The following is a 20,507-nucleotide window of genomic DNA, read 5'->3' as shown; positions in this document are numbered from 1 at the left end:
TGCTGCAACCCAACTCTGTGGTACTACATCCTTGCAGACCCTCCAAGTGTCCCTGTTTTCTAGGGTCAGCCCTGGATTTACAGAAGCTGCCCCAGTTTCTCATTTGATCCTGGAATGTCCCTCTTTTCCTTAAAGGTAAAGGGGCCCCTGACCATTATGCCCAGTCGTAGCCAACTCTGGGGTTGCGGCGCTCATCTCGCTTTATTGGCCGAGGGAGCCGGCGTACAGCTTTCGGGTCATGTGGCCAGCATGACTAAGCCGCTTCTGGTGAACCAGAGCAGCGCATGGAAACGCTGTTTACCTTCCCGCCGGAGCGGTACCTATTTATCTACTTGCACTTTGACGTGCTTTCGAACTGCTAGGTGGTCAGGAGCAGGGACCGAGCAACGGGAGCTCACCCCGTTGCGGGGATTTGAACCGCTGACCTTCCGATTGGCAAGTCCTAGGCTCTGTGGTTTAACCCACAGCGCCACCCGCGTCCCATCTCTTTTCCTTAGGACGTCCCTATTTTCATCAAAGAAATGCTGGAGGGTAGGGAGTTATGCAACCCCCGAGCCAAGGAGATAAAGACAAGCTTTAGAAGACACCTGAAGGCAGACCTGTATGGGGAAATTTTTTAATGTCTGATGTTCTTCTATATGTTGGAAGCTCCCTATTTTCATTGGTGAAATGCTGGAGGATATGGCATTGTGGGCTGTTTCTTCTTTAACAGTTGCTCAGCTCAGTCATTACTGACAAAGCTGTAGCCATTGGAGTAGCTGGAATCTGCTGGAGGAAAAGCTGTTCTTGTGGTCAGGTCTTGCTTGTGGGCTTCCTGTAACGGGCACCTGGTTGGCTCCTGTGAAAACAGGATTGTGGACTAGATGGGCCATGGGGCTGATCCAGCAGCCCGCTCTCCTTATGTTCTTAGGCCTGCCAGCCAGGGCTCCCGCTTCTCAGTTTGCAAGATGAAGCAGGTTCCCTCCTCCTCCTCCTCCTCCTCCTCTCCCTGCCTGGGAAGAGGATCCCCTTTCTCACGCACAGCTTGCCGCTCGGAACAAAAGTTTGGCACCGAGAGAGTGGCTGAGGGATGCAGAGATCATTAGCAGCTGTTTGGAAAGGGAGTGTGTGGGGCTGGGAAGCCGATGCGGTTAGGAAAACCGCCTGGCTCTGCCTCATTGCAGACAGAAGGGATCAGGTCCAGAAAACAGAGGAATTAATAGATCTGCACACCCACCCACCCAGCCAGCCCTTTCCCCTTTCCCCTTTCGGCTCCATTGGCACACGGCTGCCTCTGAGTGACAGTCTGAACGCTTGGCTCGACGATCCTTGCAGCTGGGACCCCTCAGGCGGCCTTGCTCCCTCCCTCCCTCAGATTTAGAGGATTCTCTCCCCCCCCCCCTTGCAGAAGAGAAGGAGAGAAGCTGGTTTTGATAAGTGGCTTCAGAGGCAGAGCTCAAAGAGAGATGAACTGTGATGACCACCAACCTAGATCGCTTTGAAAGAAGTTTGAGACAAATTCATGCAGAAGGGGCTATCAAGGGCTCCTAGCCAGGATGGCTCTGCGCTGCCTCCACACTGGAGACAGTAAGTCTTCTGAAACCCAATTTCTGGAAGCCACAGGAGGAGAGAGGACTCTGCCCAGACACTGAGGTCCAGTTCCGAGGGCCTTCTGGCGGTTCCCTCATTGCGAGAAGCCAAGCTACAGGGAACCAGGCAGAGGGCCTTCTCGGTGGTGGTGCCCGCCCTGTGGAACGCCCTCCCACCAGATGTCAAAGAGATAAACAACTACCTGACATTCAGAAGACATCTGAAGGCAGCCCTGTTCAGGGAAGTTTTTAATGTGTGACATTTTAACGTATTTTTAATCTTTGTTGGAAGCCGCCCAGAGTGCCTGGGAAACCCAGCCAGATGAGCGGGGTACTAATAATAATAATAATAATAATATGCTCAGATACTGCTTGCAGGCTTCCCCAAGGGGCACCTGGTGGGGCACTGTGAGAACAGGAGGCTGGACTAGATGGGCCCTTGGCCTCATCCAGCAAACTCTTTTTATGCAGAATAAATTTGGGGGAGAAGCAGGAAGGTTACAGGAGGCTTGCAGGGCCCACAAGTCTTTCTGAGGCAGTGGGAAGCCAAAGAGGAGGCAAAGCCTCAAATCTCTGTGAAATCACAACAGTAATCCTCACCAAGCCATAAAATGCCTCAGACCGTGTGTTTGAAGTGATGGGGTGTTCTTCTCTGCCCCCCATGTCCCACTGCACCAGAAGGTTCTGGGGTTTTAATGGGAAAGGGAAGAGCTTTCAGGCAAGCCCACCTACCCGCAACCCAAGGTCAAAAGTGAGGAAGCAAAGTCCTCCTCTCAAAGACCTTTTAGAATACCTTGTGAGGAGAGAGCAGAATTTTCATTCCGTGAAATGCATGATTCACATTGTGCTTCAAGCGCAAACCTGATTTGCGAAAATTAGCGATATTTAGCCGTTGAATTCAGTGGGACTCAGATGCACCCTCTGATTTTTCAGCTGTGGTTTTAACGAGACAAAATAATGAATCTAGGCTTATTTGCGGCCCCAAACTACTCGTCAAGTGTCTAAAATCTGAAACAGTTGTCACAGCAGGGAGATATTTCTTCCACTCTCTGGCCCCCGCTCCGTCACCTTCTGAATCACATTCCGTTTACAGGTTTAACAATTTAAACACAATGACCATAATTATAACACATCGCAATGTAACACAACCACAGGGGTTTGGACAGGATGACACTTCGGGTCTCTTCCAGCTCTACAGATTTCTGGGTCCATGAACCTGACCAACTCCACTGAAACCTCTGGTGTTTAGATGAGCGCAAAGAATTCCAGCAGGTCAGCTAACAATATCCAGCCCCGGCAATACTATCCACCGGCACGAAGCATTTCTTCAGCTGCGCAAATGCTTCCCAGAACTTTTCCATAAACAGAACGGGACGGAGAGGAGGTGCAAGTTCCTTCCAATTTAAATCCAGCTCCTCGGCGCAGCTGGGATTTCCATTTGGCCGCCTGATTCCCGAAGCCAGGGCTTTTGGCAGGGAGCGCAGCAAGAGAGCACCACGAGGAGGGTGATAACATTTCCAGGGCTGGCTGGCAGCGCTACAGCTTTTGTGGGAGGCAGAGATGTTTTGGGGAGAGCAACAGGCCCTCTCGCAAGATCTTCCTCTCATCACCCAGGAGCAGCTTCTCCTACTCCTCCTTCTCCTCCTCGGCCATCTGCCAGGAACGCAGAGTCTGGCTTGCAGGATAAACGGGGTGGTCCCTCCAGAGCGTGGGCTGGAACAGAGCTCACTGGAAGGACAGATCCTGGAACAGAGCTCCGCAAACCTCTTTCATGTCGGGCTGAGCGAGAGCCAGAGGCCACCCCGGGAGCAAGAGGGAGGAGGGAGGGTGCTCTTTGGGAGAGCCGACTCCGGTCCCTCAGGCCAGGGGCGTCAGGGCGGGCCAGCGCTCGACTTGCTTACATTGGACGGGTGATCGAGGCCCCGCCAAGAGCCCTCTGTGCAAACACAGAGGCCAGGGAGAGATTTCCTGGTCAGAGGTTTCCATCTCAACACAAACAGAGCCTTGCCAGAGGTTGAGATCCAGAAGGGTTGATCTCACGCTGGAGCCAGATGAGAGCTTTTCAGAGTCTTGTGATTGGAGCCCTTGTTACCCAAGCTGTATACACTGGTACCTTGGGTTACAGATGCTTCAGGTTACAGATGCTTCAGGTTACAGACTCCGCTAACCCAGAAATAGTACCTCGGGTTAAGAACTTTGCTTCAGGATGAGAACAAAAGTCGTGCTCCGGCGGCGCGGCGACAGCAGGAGGCCCCATTAGCTAAAGTGGTGCTTCAGGTAAAGAACACTTTCAGTTTAAGAAAGGACATCTAGAATGAATTAAGTTCTAACCCGAGGTACCACTCTATTGTTGTTGTTGTTTAGTTGTTTAGTCGTTTAGTCGTGTCCGCCTCTTCGTGACAACCTGGACCAGAGCTCACCAGGCCCTCTTGTCTTCCACTGCCTCCCGCAGTTTGGTCAAACTCATGCTGGTAGCTTTGAGAACACTGTCCCACCATCTCGTCCTCTGCCGTCCCCTTCTCCTTGTGCCCTCCATCTTTCCCAACATCAGGGTCTTTTCCAGGGAGTCTTCTCTTCTCATGAGGTGGCCAAAGTATTGGAGCCTCAGCTTCAGGATCTGTCCTTCCAGTGAGCACTCAGGGCTGATTTCCTTCAGAATGGAGAGGTTGGGTCTTCTTGCAGTCCATGGGACTCTCAAGAGTCTCCTCCAGCACCAGAATTCAAAAGCATCCATTCTTCGGCGATCAGCCTTCTTTATGGTCCAGCTCTCACTTCCATACATCACTACTGGGAAAACCAGAGCTTTAACTATACAGACCTTTGTTGGCAAAGTGATGTCTCTGCTTTTTAAGATGCTGTCTGAGTTTGTCATTGCTTTTCTCCCAAGGAGCAGGAGTCTTTTAATTTTTTGACTGCTGTCACCATCTGCAGTGATCATGGAGCCCAAGAAAGTAAAATCTCCCACTGCCTCCATTTCTTCCCCTTCTATTTGCCGGGAGGTGATGCTGTATATAGGTCTACTCATTTCGTCTCCCTTGCTATCACAGAATCATAGAGTTGGAAGGGACAACCCAGGGTCATCTAGTCCAACCCCGTGAAATGCAGGTGGTTAAACAAGTGTAGACGCCTGCCAACCTAGCAGTTCGAAAGCACCTCCAGGTGCAAGTAGATAAATAGGGACCGCTTACCAGCGGGAAGGTAAACGGCGTTTCCGTGTGCGGCTCTGGCTCGCCAGAGCAGCGATGTCACACTGACAACGTGACCCGGAAGTGTCTCCAGACAGCGCTGGCCCCTGGCTTCTTAAGTGAGATGGGCGCACAACCCCAGAGTCTGTCAAGACTGGCCCGTACAGGCAGGGGTACCTTTACCTTTACCTTTAAACAAGTGTAGAGAGCCAGTGGCAGAGCAGTGGTTGCTAGTTAGAGAGTTGGACAAAGATCTGGGAGAGACCAGGGTTCAAATCCTGCTGCTCAGCCATGAAGCTCACTGGGTGACCTTGTGGGCCGGCCACTGCCTCTCAGCCTCACCTACCTCCCAGGGCTGTTGTTGCAAGGATAAAACAATGAGGAGGAGAATTATGGATGCCACCTTGAGCTCCTTGGAGATAGTAAAAAAGGAAATAAATAGGTGCTGCAGGTTTTGGAACACAGCAAAACCCTGCTAATGTGTTTGACCAGTGATGATAGTTGGAAATGTGTGTATTAACTGGGTTTTTTAAAAAAGTTTTGAAAGCTGCCTAGAGAGTTCCAAGACTCAAGGCCTCCAGGCCGAAATATTTGTTGACCAGCACCGTTGTCCTCCATTGTTGTGGGGCGTTGGTGGCCAGAAGAGAAGCCTACTGAGACAGCCACCGGTGGCACTGGCTCGTAAGCCAGCCTTCGTCTTTGCTGAGGCCTCTGGCCCCCATCCCTGCCCATCCGCGTCAAGGAGAGCTAAATACAGACTGTGACCTATGAGGCAAATTGCGTCTGCTGTAGGTCGAAGCTGGCAAGGGCAGAGATAAAGCTCTGTGGCCTGTTTGTGCCCTGAAAGCCTAAAGAGGAGTGAGAAACTCAGAGAACCATAGAACTGGAGGGTAGGAAGGGACCCCGAGGGTCATCTAGTCATCTAGGAACCAGCATGCAAATGGGGAGACCTGAACTTGAGACCAGGGGGGAAATCAAAACGGAGGGGGAAATCAGGGGGGAACCAGGGGGGAAATCAAAACGGAGAGAAACGGGTCTGACTCCAAACAAGGTGAATTCATATGTGTGTCTGTGTATATGCAATTGATTGTGAACTGCTCTGACTGCTTGCTGTCCGCCTTCCCTTAAAGGACCCCCAATCCCTGGATGTTGCCGTGCAGAACACACTCTCCGGCCTCTACCCCCCGTTTGACATCACGGCCCCCACTGTCCTCAGCCAGCTCTTCCGCGTCCTGGAGGCCAAATACCACAGCGATGGGCTGTGCTGCCTACTGGACTTCCTTATCCCTTCCAAGCGCCTTCTGGAGCATGTGCGGCAGGCGGCCTGCGTAAGTGCAAGAGGAATTGCCCGGGCTTTGGGTATCTGCCCTTTAGAGCATCCTTCCCCAACCTGGTGCCCTCCAGGGGTCTTGGACTGCAACTGCCATCAGTCTCTGCCATGGGGGCTACAGTCTTAGAATTACAGAGGTGGAAGGGACCCCACGAGTCATTTAGTCCAACCCTTGGCAATCCACCACTGTCCGTTCCTCTGTCAAAGAGCTCTTACTCTCAGAAAGTCCTTCCTAATGTCGAGTCAGAATCTCCTTCCTTGTCATTTGAACCCACTGGTTCTGAAGCACCAGAAAACAAGCCTGCTCCATCTTCCTTTTTTTTAAAAAAAAGGTTTTTATTTATACTTTTCAAATTTATACATTCCATTCAATTTCACAATCATTTTAACATTTCAGGGTTTGACTTCCTTCCCCCTCTTTCTGCGGTTGTTAATATCTTCTGCATATTCAATTCATTTAATTTGCTACTTTAATTATCTTAAAGTATAATTTAATTATCTTAAATTAAATTATCATTTAATTTAATTATCTACTTTAAATATAAACTCTTATGAAGCTGCAGGTTATTACAATAATCCTGCCAATGTTTTTATCTGTTTGCAACTTATCTGTAAATATTCACTAAACGATTTCCATTATTTTATAAAAAGTTTGTTATCTTGATTTTTTATTCAAGCTTGCTCCATCTTCCCTGGGACCCAGACAGCCCTTCTGAAATTTGAAGGTGGTGATTATGTCACCTCTCAGCCTCTTCCTTTCCACAAAAGTCCAAAACATCTGTAGGGCACCAGGTTAGAATGGGAAGGGACCCCCTAAGTCAATCTAGTCCAACCCCCAGAGTCGGTGGAAGAAGATTGGAAGAAATTTAAAGTTTATTTACAGATACATTGTAAAATTAAGGAATGTTAGAAGGATGTTGGAATGAAGTTATGTGGCTTTAGCAGAAATGTTATAGAGGATTGGTTAATAATGAATTGTTAATTGGTGAAAGAAGAGAGTGTAAAATTATAGTATGGTAAGATAAATTATTAGGATAAAAACAAAGATGCAAAGGATTTGCTGAAATATCTAATTGAACTAGAATACAAAAAAGGGAGGTGTGAGGAGGTCAAGGAAACAAGCAGATGAAAAATAAGTTATGGGAAGGTTTGATTTGCTTTTTGTTTGTATTTTTCTGTGCTGTTTTTTTCTTTTTTGTCTGTTTGTATCAATTGTGATGTATTGTTTTGTTTTTTCTTGCTTAATTTAGTGTTGTTTTTTTGTAACCTTTAAAACTGGAATAAATATTATTTTAAAAAAAACAAAAAAAACAAAAAAACAATCTAGTCCAACCCCCTTCAAATGCAGGAATCTCCATTAAAGCATGCATGGCAGGTGGAGGTTGATTGCATTAGAGACAGCGCAGAGAGGACCACATCCTCCCATCATGATCTTGTCTAATGCAGGCCCATGGAATAGTAATAATAATAATAATAATAATAAATAATAATAATAATAATAATAATAATTTATTACTTATACCCCGCCCATCTGGCTGGGTTTCTCCAGCCACTCTGCGCGGCTTCCAACACAATATTAAAATACAATAGCCTATTAAACATTAAAAGCTTCCCTAAACAGGGCTGCCTTCAGGTGTCTTCTAAAAGTCTGGTAGCTGTTCTTCTCTTTGACATCTGGCGGGAGGGCATTCCACAGGGCAGGTGCCACCACCGAGAAGGCCCTCTGCCTGGTTCTCTGTAACTTGGCTTCTCGCAGTGAGGGAACCACCAGAAGTCCCTCGGAGCTGGACCTCAGGTTCTGGGCAGAATGATGGGAGTGGAGATGCTCCTTCAGGTATACTGGACAGGCTGAGGAAGCAAGGAGACGTTGCATCCCATAATTATAAACAAACAAATAAATATATCCTTTATTAGGCATAGCAAACCACACATTATCAAATAGACACCGTATACAAATTGTGCAAAATATGAGCTCAACCTAACAAGGTTTGTCCCAGTCAGATCTTTAACTCCAGAGAAAATCAATTTGCATAAATAATCCAATACAACATTACCACATCACCAATCAATTACGAACCACTAAATCTCTTTATAATGGCCCAGCTTTTCTACATGGACAGCACTCAAAAATTCAGCCACTATTAAAGTAATCTGATCATTCCTGTCCGACAGCAGGTCCTGAACCGTTGGTAGCATAGAATTGAGCCTATTGTGTTGTGAGGCCTCTAATCATTGTCTTCTGGCACGAATGCCAAAATCACAAGAAAAGAAAATATGAAAAGAATATAATATATTCTCCTTCTCTCCCCCCTTTTTTGTGCCCATCTGCAGGCTCCTTACTCCGGCTGCGTCTTCCTCCACGAAGGGTGGCCCCTGTGCCTCCGCGAGAAAGTGGTCGTCCACCTCGGACCGCTCAACCCCCTCCTTCTTCGCCCGGGGGACTTCTACCTGCAAGCGGAGCCCTGTGGGGAGCAGTCGGCCTGCCTGGTGGTCAAGTGCCTCTCCAGGGACCTCACCACCGTGGAGAAGATCTCCATCCCCGAAGCGTCCTGTTCCTTGCTGTTCACCAAAGAGTGGCTGGAGGAGGTCAACCGAGACCTGGACCGGCCAACGCTCCACACCTGCCTGGTGGCCACGGGGAATGGGATCGTCCCCCTCCCGTGGAATAAAATAGCCGTCCCGGAATTTGTTGGGGTGCCCAAAACGGAAGGTTTGGTGGAGCAAGAGTCCTCAAACCACCTAGCAAATCTGCGTCCGGACTGCAGTCCTGACTCAGGGAGCTTGCAGTCCTCTCCGGTTAAGTATCCTGGCCTCATCAAAGTTGTAGAAGGAACCTGGAAGAAATCCGCTCTCTTTGCTTTGCCGAGTCTGTGCGACATCATCGGCGACAACCTGGAAGGCGAATACGTGAATCTCCTGGGGTTTTCCGAAGAAGGAAAGCAGGATAATTCTCCTCCCGTCAAGGCAACAGGGTCAGCCCTTGGGGGGCAGCTGCATGGAGATGCAGTGTCACCCAAGGTGGAGAAGGACCTCATTTTGGTGAACGGGGATGACGGGGAGATGGCGGGGGGCTGGAGCTGTGGGAAGGGGCAAAACTCAGAGGAAGGGCCCTGCACGCCTTGCCTGAGGCGGCGGCTGGGCCAAGACGCCAAGGTCCATGAGCCGAGGTGCAGGTACCGTGAGTCGTATGTGGCGGCCCTCAAGAACCCCGTCAGCTTCAGCTCTGGGTTGATGGCAGCTATTTTGGAAGAGATGGATACGTCAAAGCAGGCCTCCTCTTCCACCTTGGAAAGCACAGGCATGCAGCTTCAGGAGGGATCGGGCCAGGGGGCTCCCCAAATCCTCTCTGAGCAGCCGAACAAGACTGAGAAAGCAGATAACAACTCTTCCAAGCCAGGCCACTCCAGACTCCCAAAGCCTCCGGCTGACTGTCCCACTGCCAGCAATAAATTCTCATTCCTGAAAGGCCACCGTCAGCTGGGCTCCTCGGCGGGTGGCCTACCAGGGGCGGAGAAGGCTGGGAAGGGCCAGGAGGGGCACCGGAAAAGGACGTCGGCCGTTTGCTCTCCCCGCACGGCCAGAGCCAAGGCGGCAGCTGGGAAAGGTGAGAGTGGGAATGAAGGGAAGGGTTGGGAGGAAGCAGAGCAGAAGCGTTCTCAGAGGCCTGCGGGGGACGGGCACACTGAAGTCTGCAAGATGCGCTGGCATCGCGGGCTCAGGGTTATGTGCAAAAGGTTGCAGCTTTGGGGGCTTTTCTGCCTGGAGAAAAGGAGAGAAAGAGGGAGCATGACACAGTTATGCACAGCTTGGAGAAAGTGGATGAAGGAAAGTTTTTCTCCTTTCATAAGACTGGTGCTCGTGGGCATCCACTGTAGCCACCAATTTGGAATACCCCCCCCCCCATATATATGCGCACTGCCAAACTGACTGGGTTCCCCCAGCCACTCTGGGAGGCTTTCAACAAATTAAAACACAATCTGAACAGACTGCCTTTCTGTTCAAATGGTTATTATTATTTCATTAGTTATACCCCTGCCACACTGAGCAGCTTACAACATATCTAAAAACATTTTTTTTATCAATCCTTTAAAATTTCCTTAAAATGGGCTGCATTCACAAATCTTCTAAAAGTCAGATAGTTGTTTATTTCTTGACATATGATGGGAGGGCGTTCCACAGGGCGGGTGCCACTACCGAGAAGGCCCTCTGCCTGGTTCCCTGTAGCTTTGCTTCTCTCAGCGAGGGAACCGCCAGAAGGCCCTCGGAGCTGGACCTCAGCGTCCGGGAAGAATGATGGGGGTGGAGACGCTCCTTCAGGTATACTGCGCTGAGGCCGTTAGGGCTTTAAAGGTCAGCACCAACACTTTGAATTGTGCTCAGAAACGTACTGGGAGCCAGTGCAGATCTCTCAGGACCGGTGTTATATGGTCCCAGCGACCACACCCAGTCACCAGCCTAGCTGCAGCATTCTGAATTAATTGCAGTTTCCGGGTGACCTTCAAAGGTAGCCCCACATAAAGCGCATTGCAGTAGTCCAAGTGGGTGATAACTAGTCTAACTCTCCTCACAACTAGAGTATGCACCACTCTGGGGTGACAGTCTGTGGGCAGGGAGCGTCTCAGCCTGCGTACCAGATGGAGCTGATAAACAGCTGCCCTGGACACAGAATTGACCTGTGCCTCCATGGACAGCTGTGAGTCCAGAATGACTCCCAGGCTGTGCACCTGGTCCTTCAGGGGCACAGTTACCCCATTCGGGACCAGGAGTCCTCCACACCTGCCCACCTCCTGTCCCCCAAAAACAGTACTTCTGTCTTGTCAGAATTCAACCTCAATCTATTAGCTGCCATCCATCCTCCAACCGCCTCCAGACACTCACACAGGACCTTCACCGCCTTCACTGGTTCTGATTCAAAAGAGAGGTAGAGCTGGGTGTCATCCGCATACTGATGGACACCCAGCCCAAACCCCCGATGATCCCCTTAAAAGAGGATCAAACAAATTCATGAAGGAGGAGAGGGCTATTGATGGCTCTTCTCTGCTTCCACAATTGGAGGCAGCAATGCTTCTGAATGCATGAGAGCTCTCTCCCCAGCCCTCTCTCTTCCAGCAGCTGGGATTCAGGAGTACTGCTGCCTCTGACTGCGGACTAGACGGGCCTTTGGTCTGATCCAATATATGTCTCTACCCTGCTCTACCTATGGGACAGCTCCTCTCTGCAATTCTCCAGCTCCAGATGGTAGGACTTGAACCAATGGCTTCAAGTTACAAGAAAGGAGATTCCGACTAAACCTTCGGAAAAACTTTGGAGGTTTTTAAGCAGAGATTGGATGGCCATCTGTCTATGGATGCTTTAACTGAGATTTCTGCATTGCAGGGGGTTGGACTAGATGACCCTTAGATCCCTTCCCAGTCTAGATTCTCTGATTTCAGGGCACACTGTGACCTGATTTGTGGGGTCTTCTTGGGTAGTCCTGATTTGTGATGGGTGTGTGGGTGTTTGGGGACAACCCATCTCTGCCACTCTCTAACTTTCACGTCTTTCTCTTGGCCAGGTGACGTTGTGCTTTCAGAACTTCCAGCTCCCAAGAACGCGGAGAGTGTCGCCATTCCTACGCCCCCCGCAGATGTCCTGCTCAGAGAATCGCCTCCTCTGGGATCTGGCCCACAGGATCTGGCCCAGTGGGAGACACTCAGTCCCGAGCTTTTATCTTCTGGGATTGTATGTCTGCCAGGTACTGCAATAGTGCCGTCACCGTCTTCACACGCAGCTGACCTCTAGCACAGCTCCCATTTGTACCGCAATGTGCCACTTTACAAACTAACACATCTCATGGTGATCTGGGCTTGGGGGGAACCACAGCTCACTTTGTGTTGCAGCAGACTAACGCACCCCATTCAGGAAACTGTTGCATTGGTCTGGAAAGCCTAGTACCTCAGAACTTTCTGGTGGATCCTGCCCCAAGGCTGCAACCTTTCTAGCTATCCCAAAAGAAAGAGGTACAGTGGCACCTCGCAAAACGACTGCCTCGTAAGACGAAAAACTCGCAAGATGAAAGAGTTTTTCGTTTTTTGAGTTGCTTCGCAAGACGAATTTCCCTATGGGCTTGCTTCGCAAGACGAAAACGTCTTGCAAGTTTGTTTCCTTTGTCTTGCAAGTTTGTTTCCTTTTTCTTAAAACCGTGCATTCAGGGGGTGCAGTTGAGACTTGACTTCGAGGAGCAACTCATAGCACACGGTGTGGTAGCCTTTTTTGAGGTTTTTGAAGACTTTTGTGATTTTTTGAAGCTTTTCCAAAATCCGTGCTTCGCAAGACGAAAAAAATCGCAGAACGAATTAATTTCGTCTTGCGAGGTACCACTGTAAATAAATCCACATTATATTTTTCTTCTGTTGAATAAAATAATGGGTGCTGTTAGACCGGGAGGGTTTCGAAAAGCAGGTGTGGGAACGTGAGAGCCAGTGGGGGTTGCAGTGTTGGGAGAGTCCTGGGTTCAAATTCTCCCACTCAGCCACGAAGTTCACTGGGTTTGACCTTGGGGGCAGCCACTGCCTCTCGGCCTGACCCACCTCACAGGGTTCTTGTGAGGATAAAATGGGGGAGAACCAAGTACACCACATTGAACACCTTGGAGGAAAAGGTGGGGTATCAATGAACTAAGTCTCTCTCTCTCTCTCTCTCTCTCTCTCTCTCTCTCTCTCTCTCTCTCTTGGCATCTTGTCACATTTATGGTCGCACTGACTTTCCTTTGGCTCCAGGAAATGTGGATAAGCTTGCCAGACCCATTGTCCAGATCTGCAGCGGTGGCCCAGCGTGGCAAGCCCCGTGGTGTTCAGCCAGAGAAGTGGCACACCTTCTCCTCTTCCTTTGCACCATGTCTAGGTCAGTCCCCCTCCTTCAGTGGCCGGCCAGCCGCCTGGGCCTCCCTTGTCAGTTCCTGTGATGGTCAATGAGAACGATGCTCAGGTCTCTTTCCTGCAATCGTAGACAAATAACATCATAGAAGCGTCATGTTGGAAGGAGCTCCAAGGCTCACCTGCTCTGGTTGTCAGATACGATTGAAGGCATTAGGGGCATGGATGCAGATGTGAGTGGTTTGGTGGCGAGCGTGGCTCAGTTGGTGGTTGGGAATCAGGGCCAAACGCTAGGTAAAGGTAAAGGTAAAGGGACCCCTGACCATTAGGTCCAGTCATGGCCGACTCTGGGGTTGCGGCGCTCATCTCTCTTTATTGGCCGAGGGAGCCGGCGTACAGCTTCCGGGTCATGTGACCAGCAGGACTAAGCCGCTTCTGGCGAACCAGAACAGCACACAGAAACGCTGTTTACCTTCCCACTGGAGTGGTACCTATTTATCTACTTGCACTTTGACGTGCTTTTGAACTGCTAGGTTGGCAGGAGCAGGGACCGAACAACGGGAGCTCACCCTGTTGGAGGGATTCGCACCACCGAGCTTCTGATCGGCAAGCCCTAGGCTCTGTGGTTTATTTATTTATTTTATAAAATTTTTATTGAGTTTTCACATTTTATAGACACAGACACACACACACAGACCAAGACAACACATATAAAGTTTCATATCCTTACTTTCCTAACCCCAGTTCTTGACCTCCCCCACCCCCCCTTCATACATCCTAATTCAATTAAATTAGCTCAGCAAGTTCATATCTCTCATCCTTTACATATTATTATTATATATATATATTTTTAAAGAAATACTTAATTCTTATTACTTGGCCCAATTTTTACTTATCCAGTTTTCTTATAAATATTAAATCCTTTTCTAAGGTCGACTCGAGTTTCTTCCACAAATTTCCCTTTTATCTTAAAAATATGTCATAATAATCAAACACAAAAGTCATAAACCTTTTTTTAAAAAAAAATTCTTCCCCCCCCCTCCCGCCCCGGTTTCTGTCCCTTCCCAATGTCCCCATGTCCACAAAAACAGTTTTTAGCCTGGATTCCTCACATCTGAGGCCTTTAAGTCTCTGTCAGTCTCTCTCTGCCGATTTTGTTGGTAGCCCTCTTTGTTGGTCCTCGGGTCTCGAAGGAGTTCTAGCTCAGTCTCATCAGATTTTCTTCCATCCAAAGTACTCAGTACCAGCTGCTGCGAAAGGTCAGCTAATCCATACTCAAAGAGGAAGCCCCAATCATATTTCTTATTTCTTATAAATTCAAATATTCCAAGTGTTCCAGGGGCTTCCTCCCTCCTCTTTCGCATCTTTCGCAGATTTGTAATCCAAAGGTCTTCTTCTTTGTGTTCTGGCAATGTAGGCTTGTGGTTGGTACTCTCCATCTGTCCTGGCCCTTGTTCCCTCTCCTCCTGTTCCAAAGTTGTCTCTTCTAATTCAGCTGCAGATTTTTTCCCGGTCAAGTCCATTGTGCATTCAGCAGAGTCACTTATTTTAGAGTTCAAGGTTATAAGTTGTTTACTCATAGCCGTAGTCTGCTCCTGCAGCTTTCCCACGAGAAAGAACATTCTTTCTATCTCTGCCTGTAATTTTCCATCTGCAGCCATTGTAGTGTTTCAATGTTTCCCCTAGGGGGATTCTGGTTACTTAATAGTCTTTTCCCAACAGTCCGATACTTTATTATTTCACTACTTTGTTCCCAACCACTTTAATTTAAATGTAACAAATTTAGTCCAGAAAGGTGTTAAATAATAAGATTTTTAACTTTCACTGCCCGTTTGACAGCTCCTTTGACAGCTGTCAAACTCCTTGTTCCTTTTTCTCCAGCTCACATACAGGACACTCCCGGGTCTGGGGGGGGTTGAACAAAAGCTTCTAAAATTCCACTCTTACTCTCCAGCACAAATCTTCTTCTGTCAAATTCATGAAAATATTATCTTTTAAAAAACACCAAAAAGATAAAACTCTCCACCTTAGTTCTCTGATCCTTGCTTTAAATCTTCTGTAAGCAGGGGGGTGCGGACTTCCCTTTAGCACATCCCCCGGTCGTACCGAATTCAAGGGTAGAAATTTTAAAGTCCAAATTCCATTCTACTCACGGATTAATTAAAGTCCGAATTTCAGGGAAGAAAGTCAGCGGTCTCCGGCCATGGCTCGCGGCTTCGCTCCACTGCAGTAGCGGTCCACTCACAGCACCACGCCACTCCCCGTACCCTCTCCGCAGCCTTTAAAAAGGCTCTTCGTGGGTCGGGGGGCGCTTTAGGTGCCCGCCGAGTCACCAAGTTCGCAGGCTTCAGTGCCTGCGGTTTCTGAGGGTCCCCGCGTCGCCGTCGCGGTAGAACCCTTCTCCAGCGGAGCCAATTCCCTCCGGAGCTCGGAGGGAATCCGCCATTAACCAGATCGCGCTAACCCGGAAGTCTCCCTAGGCTCTGTGGTTTAACCCACAGCGCCACCCGCGTCCCCAAGAATGTTTTTAGCAGGCACCCAAATCAGTACCTTCCCGCCGGAGTGGTACCTAGTCAGTAGTCAGTAAGGGCTTTTCCAGGGAGTGTTCTCTTCACATGAGGTGGCCAAAGTCTTGGAGCCTCAGCTTCAGGATCTGTCCTTCCAGTGAACACTCAGGGCTGATTTCCTTCAGAATGGATCGGTTTGATCTTTTTGCAGTCCACGGGACTCTCAAGAGTCTCCTCCAGACCAGAATTCAAAAGCATCTATTCTTTGGCGATCAGCCTTCTTGATGGACCAGCTCTCACTTCCATACATCACTACTGAGAAAACCATAGCTTTAACTATACGAACCTTGGTTGGCAAGGTGATGTCTCTGCTTTTTAAGATACTTTGGACGATAATGTAACTTAAATAGAAAACTATCTTTAGAAAGATTTTTCCTCCAGAAGCATTTTATTTTAAAAATCCAATTTAAATAATTAAAAAAATCATTGATTTTTATCTACCCTGGGTTGGGGTATGGGGGGCCCAGCGCCTGGTCCCGCAACTCCCTGGCAATGCAGGGATCGCAAGCGCCACGTCAAAGAGAGCCCCTGGCCCTCCAGATTTCAATCATAGAATTGTAGAGTTTCCCACCGCAGGCCCAGGGCCAGATTTCGGTTTGATGAGGCCCTAAGCTACTGAAGGTAATGGGGCCCTTTATATGTCCAGCTGTCCTGTGTCAACAACAAATTGTCGCTGTTTTTTTGTGTTGAATATATGCTATATGGCAATTTATGGACCTAATAGCTACCATTTGCACATAACAAAATGTGTGTTTTATCAAATTGTTCAACTGAAATACAGTTAAGAAGAAGTATATTAATAGTGAAATAATTATTCAGCTCTAAAGTAAAATGATTTTTATTCATAACAAACTTAATAATGCAAACACATTGGCATTTGGCAATAGCAAAAGTTCCATTAGAAACACAATTTACAAAGACTCATCATCTAGTCTCTAGAAACTTGCTATAACATGAAATAATAATAGGTGTAAATATATGATGCAAACTACTAATCATTATAAATAGCAGAATGTAGGCCCCCCACATTTTAGGGATATTTTAGGGAGCAGGCTAGCAGGTGGGGCCCATGACTTACATCCTAGGAGCCTACACAACACAAAACACTGTTGTTGTTGTTGTTGTTGTTGTTGTTTAGTCGTTTAGTCGTGTCCGACTCTTCGTGACCCCATGGACCAGAGAACGCCAGGCACTCCTGTCCTCCACTGCCCCCCTAGTTTTTTATCTTGTATTTTAGAAATGTACAACCACTTGTTTTTTTCCTATAATTTTTTGGGGGCCCCCAAGCTAGAGCTTGTTGAGCTTTGGCAGTGCACAGGCCGCAAAATAGAGGGGGGGTCTGGCCCACTCCTTGAAAAAAATTTTTTTTGGGGGGTGGCCCCCTTGGCTCCCCCTCCATAGCGCCAGAAAGTGCACCAATGTCTATCCTCCCGCAGCATCTCATGCAAGGACTCAAACTTGTTTTTTGAGTTTGCTTCTCCCACTATGGAGTAAAAACCATCCTTTCCTCCAGTTTGTCTGCATCTCTTTCCATCCTGCAGGAAGCAGTCGAAGGACACGGGGCTGGCGCTTCTCATCGATGCCAGAAAGGAGATGCCACCACCCGCCCTCTCTGCTGCCCTCGGATCCGTCCAGGTAATCTCAGGTGGGTGGGAAAAATCACGGGGGGGGGGGAGTTTGCAGGGAGCAGCTGGCTTTTTCCAGGGAGGTTTTGTCACCCTAAGTCACTGTTATGTACTGAGTTGAATAGGATCCAGAATGCAGCAATCTGATTGGTCCTAGAACAATAGGATCCAGAATGCAGCAGTCTGATTGGTCCTAGAACAATAGGATTCAGAATGCAGCAGTCTGATTGGTCCTAGAACAATAGGGTCCAGAATGCAACAGTCTGATTGGTCCTAGAACAAAACCATGGAGAGACCTGGTCTGAACAAAGACATTGGATTCTTATCTCATTATACATGACAAAGCCATTTTTCACCTTCTAACCCCTTGCTTTTTCCTGTAAGACCTATTGCAGTCATTAAGAGTCGTCAACAGGCTCATCACAGCTATCTGCCAATCACCCAATCCCACCACCCTTCTGAGGAATACCCCTCCCCACCTTCTCACTATATAGAAGGATCTGGTGACTTCTGTTTCAGTGTATCTGAAGAAGTGTGCATGCACACGAAAGCTCATACCAAGAACTAACTTAGTTGGTCTTTAAGGTGCTACTGGAAGGAATTTTTTTATTTTGTTAATAATAATAATTACTGTACATGTATTTATATCCTGCCTTTTCCCCCAGACTGGGACTCAAGGCGGCTTACACAAATTAAAACAGCACAAATTAAATGGAAAAAAAGCTAAAAACAGACGAAGGATGATTGTTAAAAAGTAATTAAATGGTTAGAATTAAAATAATATAAAAACAGATCTGTTAAGTACAGATAATGCAAGCATAACTTTCATGGGATGAGACCTGGGACTGAGTTTCGTCTTCCCTCTGTGAAGGATAATCATTTTGAATCACTTTTTACGACGAGCAATTTGTATAAAACCAGAATGTAAATGCTTGTCTTCCTTCTCCCACACACAAACTATAGGCAAATTGCAGGAGACTGAGAAAGACAACGCAAACCTAATTTTATTTTGGTTTTATTTATCACATTTATACTCCAGCTTTTCCTCCAAAGAGCTGAGTGTGGCCTACAGGGCTCTCTTCCTCCTCATTTAACCCCCACAACAACCCTGGGAGGTAGGCTGGGCTGAGAGGCTGAGCTGGGATTTGAACTCTAGTCTCTCCCAAGTCCTAGCCCAGCTCTCTAACCACTGTGCTGCCCTGCCTCTAGAGAATCCAGGGACCGTATTCTGTGGGGATAACCGATAAAGGGCTGAATCAAGGTGGCTGGGAAACCTGGTTTGGGAAGCCAGCGAAAGGGAGGCTGGTGTTTGGGGAAATTTCATCCTGGATTCCCATTTTCCTTGCAGAAGACCCTGCCTGGCTCCATCCACGCTGTTTTCCTGCTGGCAGAGAAGGAGGCAGCCTCACATTTGGAGAAGCTACCTGGTGTGCAGGTGAGTCCCAGAGCATCGTGTTATTTCGATGCTGAAATATACTCAGAGTCGAGTGTGAATTTCATGCTCTTTTTTCAACTCCTAGTAGCAATGAATGAAACTTTCCCCAAAATGTCTACCTATAGATACATTATTTACACAATGGGCCCCGCGTGACTGGCTAATTCCGGGCTCTTCCTGCAGGCCAATCAGGTTGCTGATTCACTTCATCCAGGAGCCTGATTGGCTGCTCCTGCAGGCCAATCAAGTCGCTGATTCACTTCCACCTGGAGCTGGATTGGGTGGCTCCTGCAGACCAATCAGACTGCTGCATTCTGGATCCTATTGTTCTAGGATTCAGCTCAGTACATAACAGATGCGCTCTCTTCTCTCCTCCATCCCACACTCCTAACATCATTTCCCCCACAAGAGCGATGGACCTGATCTCCTGGGTTGCTCATTCTACTTCCTCAGCTGTCCTCTCACACTTTCATGCAGTCAGCCTCATTCGCCGCCTGTTGTATGGCAAGCAGAATAAATCAACAGGTGTGGCTTCCCCCATCGGCTGCACTTCCAAGCTGCGAAACGCTTCACCTGTTGAACTTCTGCCCATCCAAGACTTTGCGGAGTGCACTCCGAGGTCCGTGTAGCCTGGCGTTCTGTCAGGCGCCTAAGGAACCAGATGCAGCCTATGCCTTAAATATTGACTTGTTTCCCAGGCTGTAAGCATCCTATCACTGCTTGTGCAATGGGACGTCCCCATGGCACCCCATTTCCCCCCACCCCGAATCCATCCAGTCTGTGCCCTCCGTTCCGCTCCTGCCCTCTTCCCTCTCCCAGCCCAGATAATGACTCCCATTCTGCTTTGCCCTAATGAGTTCCCACGGCAAATCCATCTCTCTCTCCCAATTATAGCTCCGCAGGCCAGACTTGGGCATTAAGATAATAATTCAGCCCTGGGAGGGTTTTGCTGCTCTTTTATGAATGCTGCTTGGTTTAATTAATGGAATGGGAAATCTCAATGAGCTTGATAAACGGCCTCTGCTGCTAGTGATTAAAATACTCTCGGCTCCCCGTGTGTGTCTAGAAAGGACACCAGGCAGGCTCCCGTTTCCAGCGTGGCACGGCGATGGATGGCGGGGGTCCCTCTCTGCTCCCTCCCCACCTCCCAGACTCTCACCTGTTTCATGCTAACTAACTGCACAGGCTTTGACAACCGGCTGGGAATAATGGAAATCCCTTTTTAACGCAGCACATTGTTAAACTGTGGAACTCCCTCCCACCAGAGGCGGCCATGGAGGGCTTTAAAGGAGGATTAGACAAATTCATGGTGCAGAGGGCTACCAATGGCTACTAGCCAGAAGGGCTGTGCTTTGCACATGCAGGGCTCTCCTCATGTGCTTTGGGGCCCTCCAGATGTTTTTGAACCACAACTCCCATCAGCCCCTGCTCACTGTGGCTGATGGGAGTTGTAGTAAATACATCTGGAGGGCGTCAGGTTGGTGAAGACTGAACTGGACCTAAAATGGGCTGGGGGGGAAATGAGCCGAGTATAAACACTGAAAATCTTGATTTTACACCAGCCCTCTCCTCCTCCAATTTTTATACTGCTGGGCCTCTTACTATTGTGCCTGAAAATAATTGATGTTATTTTAAAAAAATATTTTATTGGCAATTTCAGCATAACATAATACCAAAACATATTACATTCATTATTCCCCCCTTTCCCCCCACCCCATCAAACCCTCCCCCGAGACTTTCCTCAGCTCCTCTCTCTGATTTCTCAGCACATATTATTCTCTGCATGTTATAAAATTATACATATCCTTACGTTATCTATCATCTATCTATCTATCTATGTATCTATCTATCATCTATCTATCATCTATCTATATCTATCTATCTATCTATCTATCTATCTATCTATCTATCTATCTATCTATCATCTATCTATCTATCTATCT

The 20,507-nt window shown here is 48.2% G+C and overlaps 1 protein-coding gene across 1 annotated transcript in view; it reads left to right on the top strand.

Annotated features, from left to right (window-relative positions):
- The window catches only part of KIAA1755, a 35,183-nt gene that overhangs the window by 3,006 nt on the left and 11,670 nt on the right, over positions 1-20,507 (top strand). Inside the window, exons 2-7 of the mRNA XM_079978927.1 lie at positions 5,884-6,081; positions 8,415-9,687; positions 11,638-11,817; positions 12,842-12,965; positions 17,046-17,139; positions 18,478-18,564. Coding sequence (XP_079835053.1) covers positions 5,884-6,081; positions 8,415-9,687; positions 11,638-11,817; positions 12,842-12,965; positions 17,046-17,139; positions 18,478-18,564 — 1,956 coding nt within the window. The remainder of the gene's footprint in view (positions 1-5,883; positions 6,082-8,414; positions 9,688-11,637; positions 11,818-12,841; positions 12,966-17,045; positions 17,140-18,477; positions 18,565-20,507) is intronic.

The sequence above is a fragment of the Podarcis cretensis genome, assembly GCF_951804945.1.
Source record: "Podarcis cretensis genome assembly, chromosome: 6".
NCBI lineage: Eukaryota > Metazoa > Chordata > Lepidosauria > Squamata > Lacertidae > Podarcis > Podarcis cretensis.
Note: the sequence above shows the minus strand (reverse complement) of the source record. Positions and strands in the feature narration are given on the sequence as shown.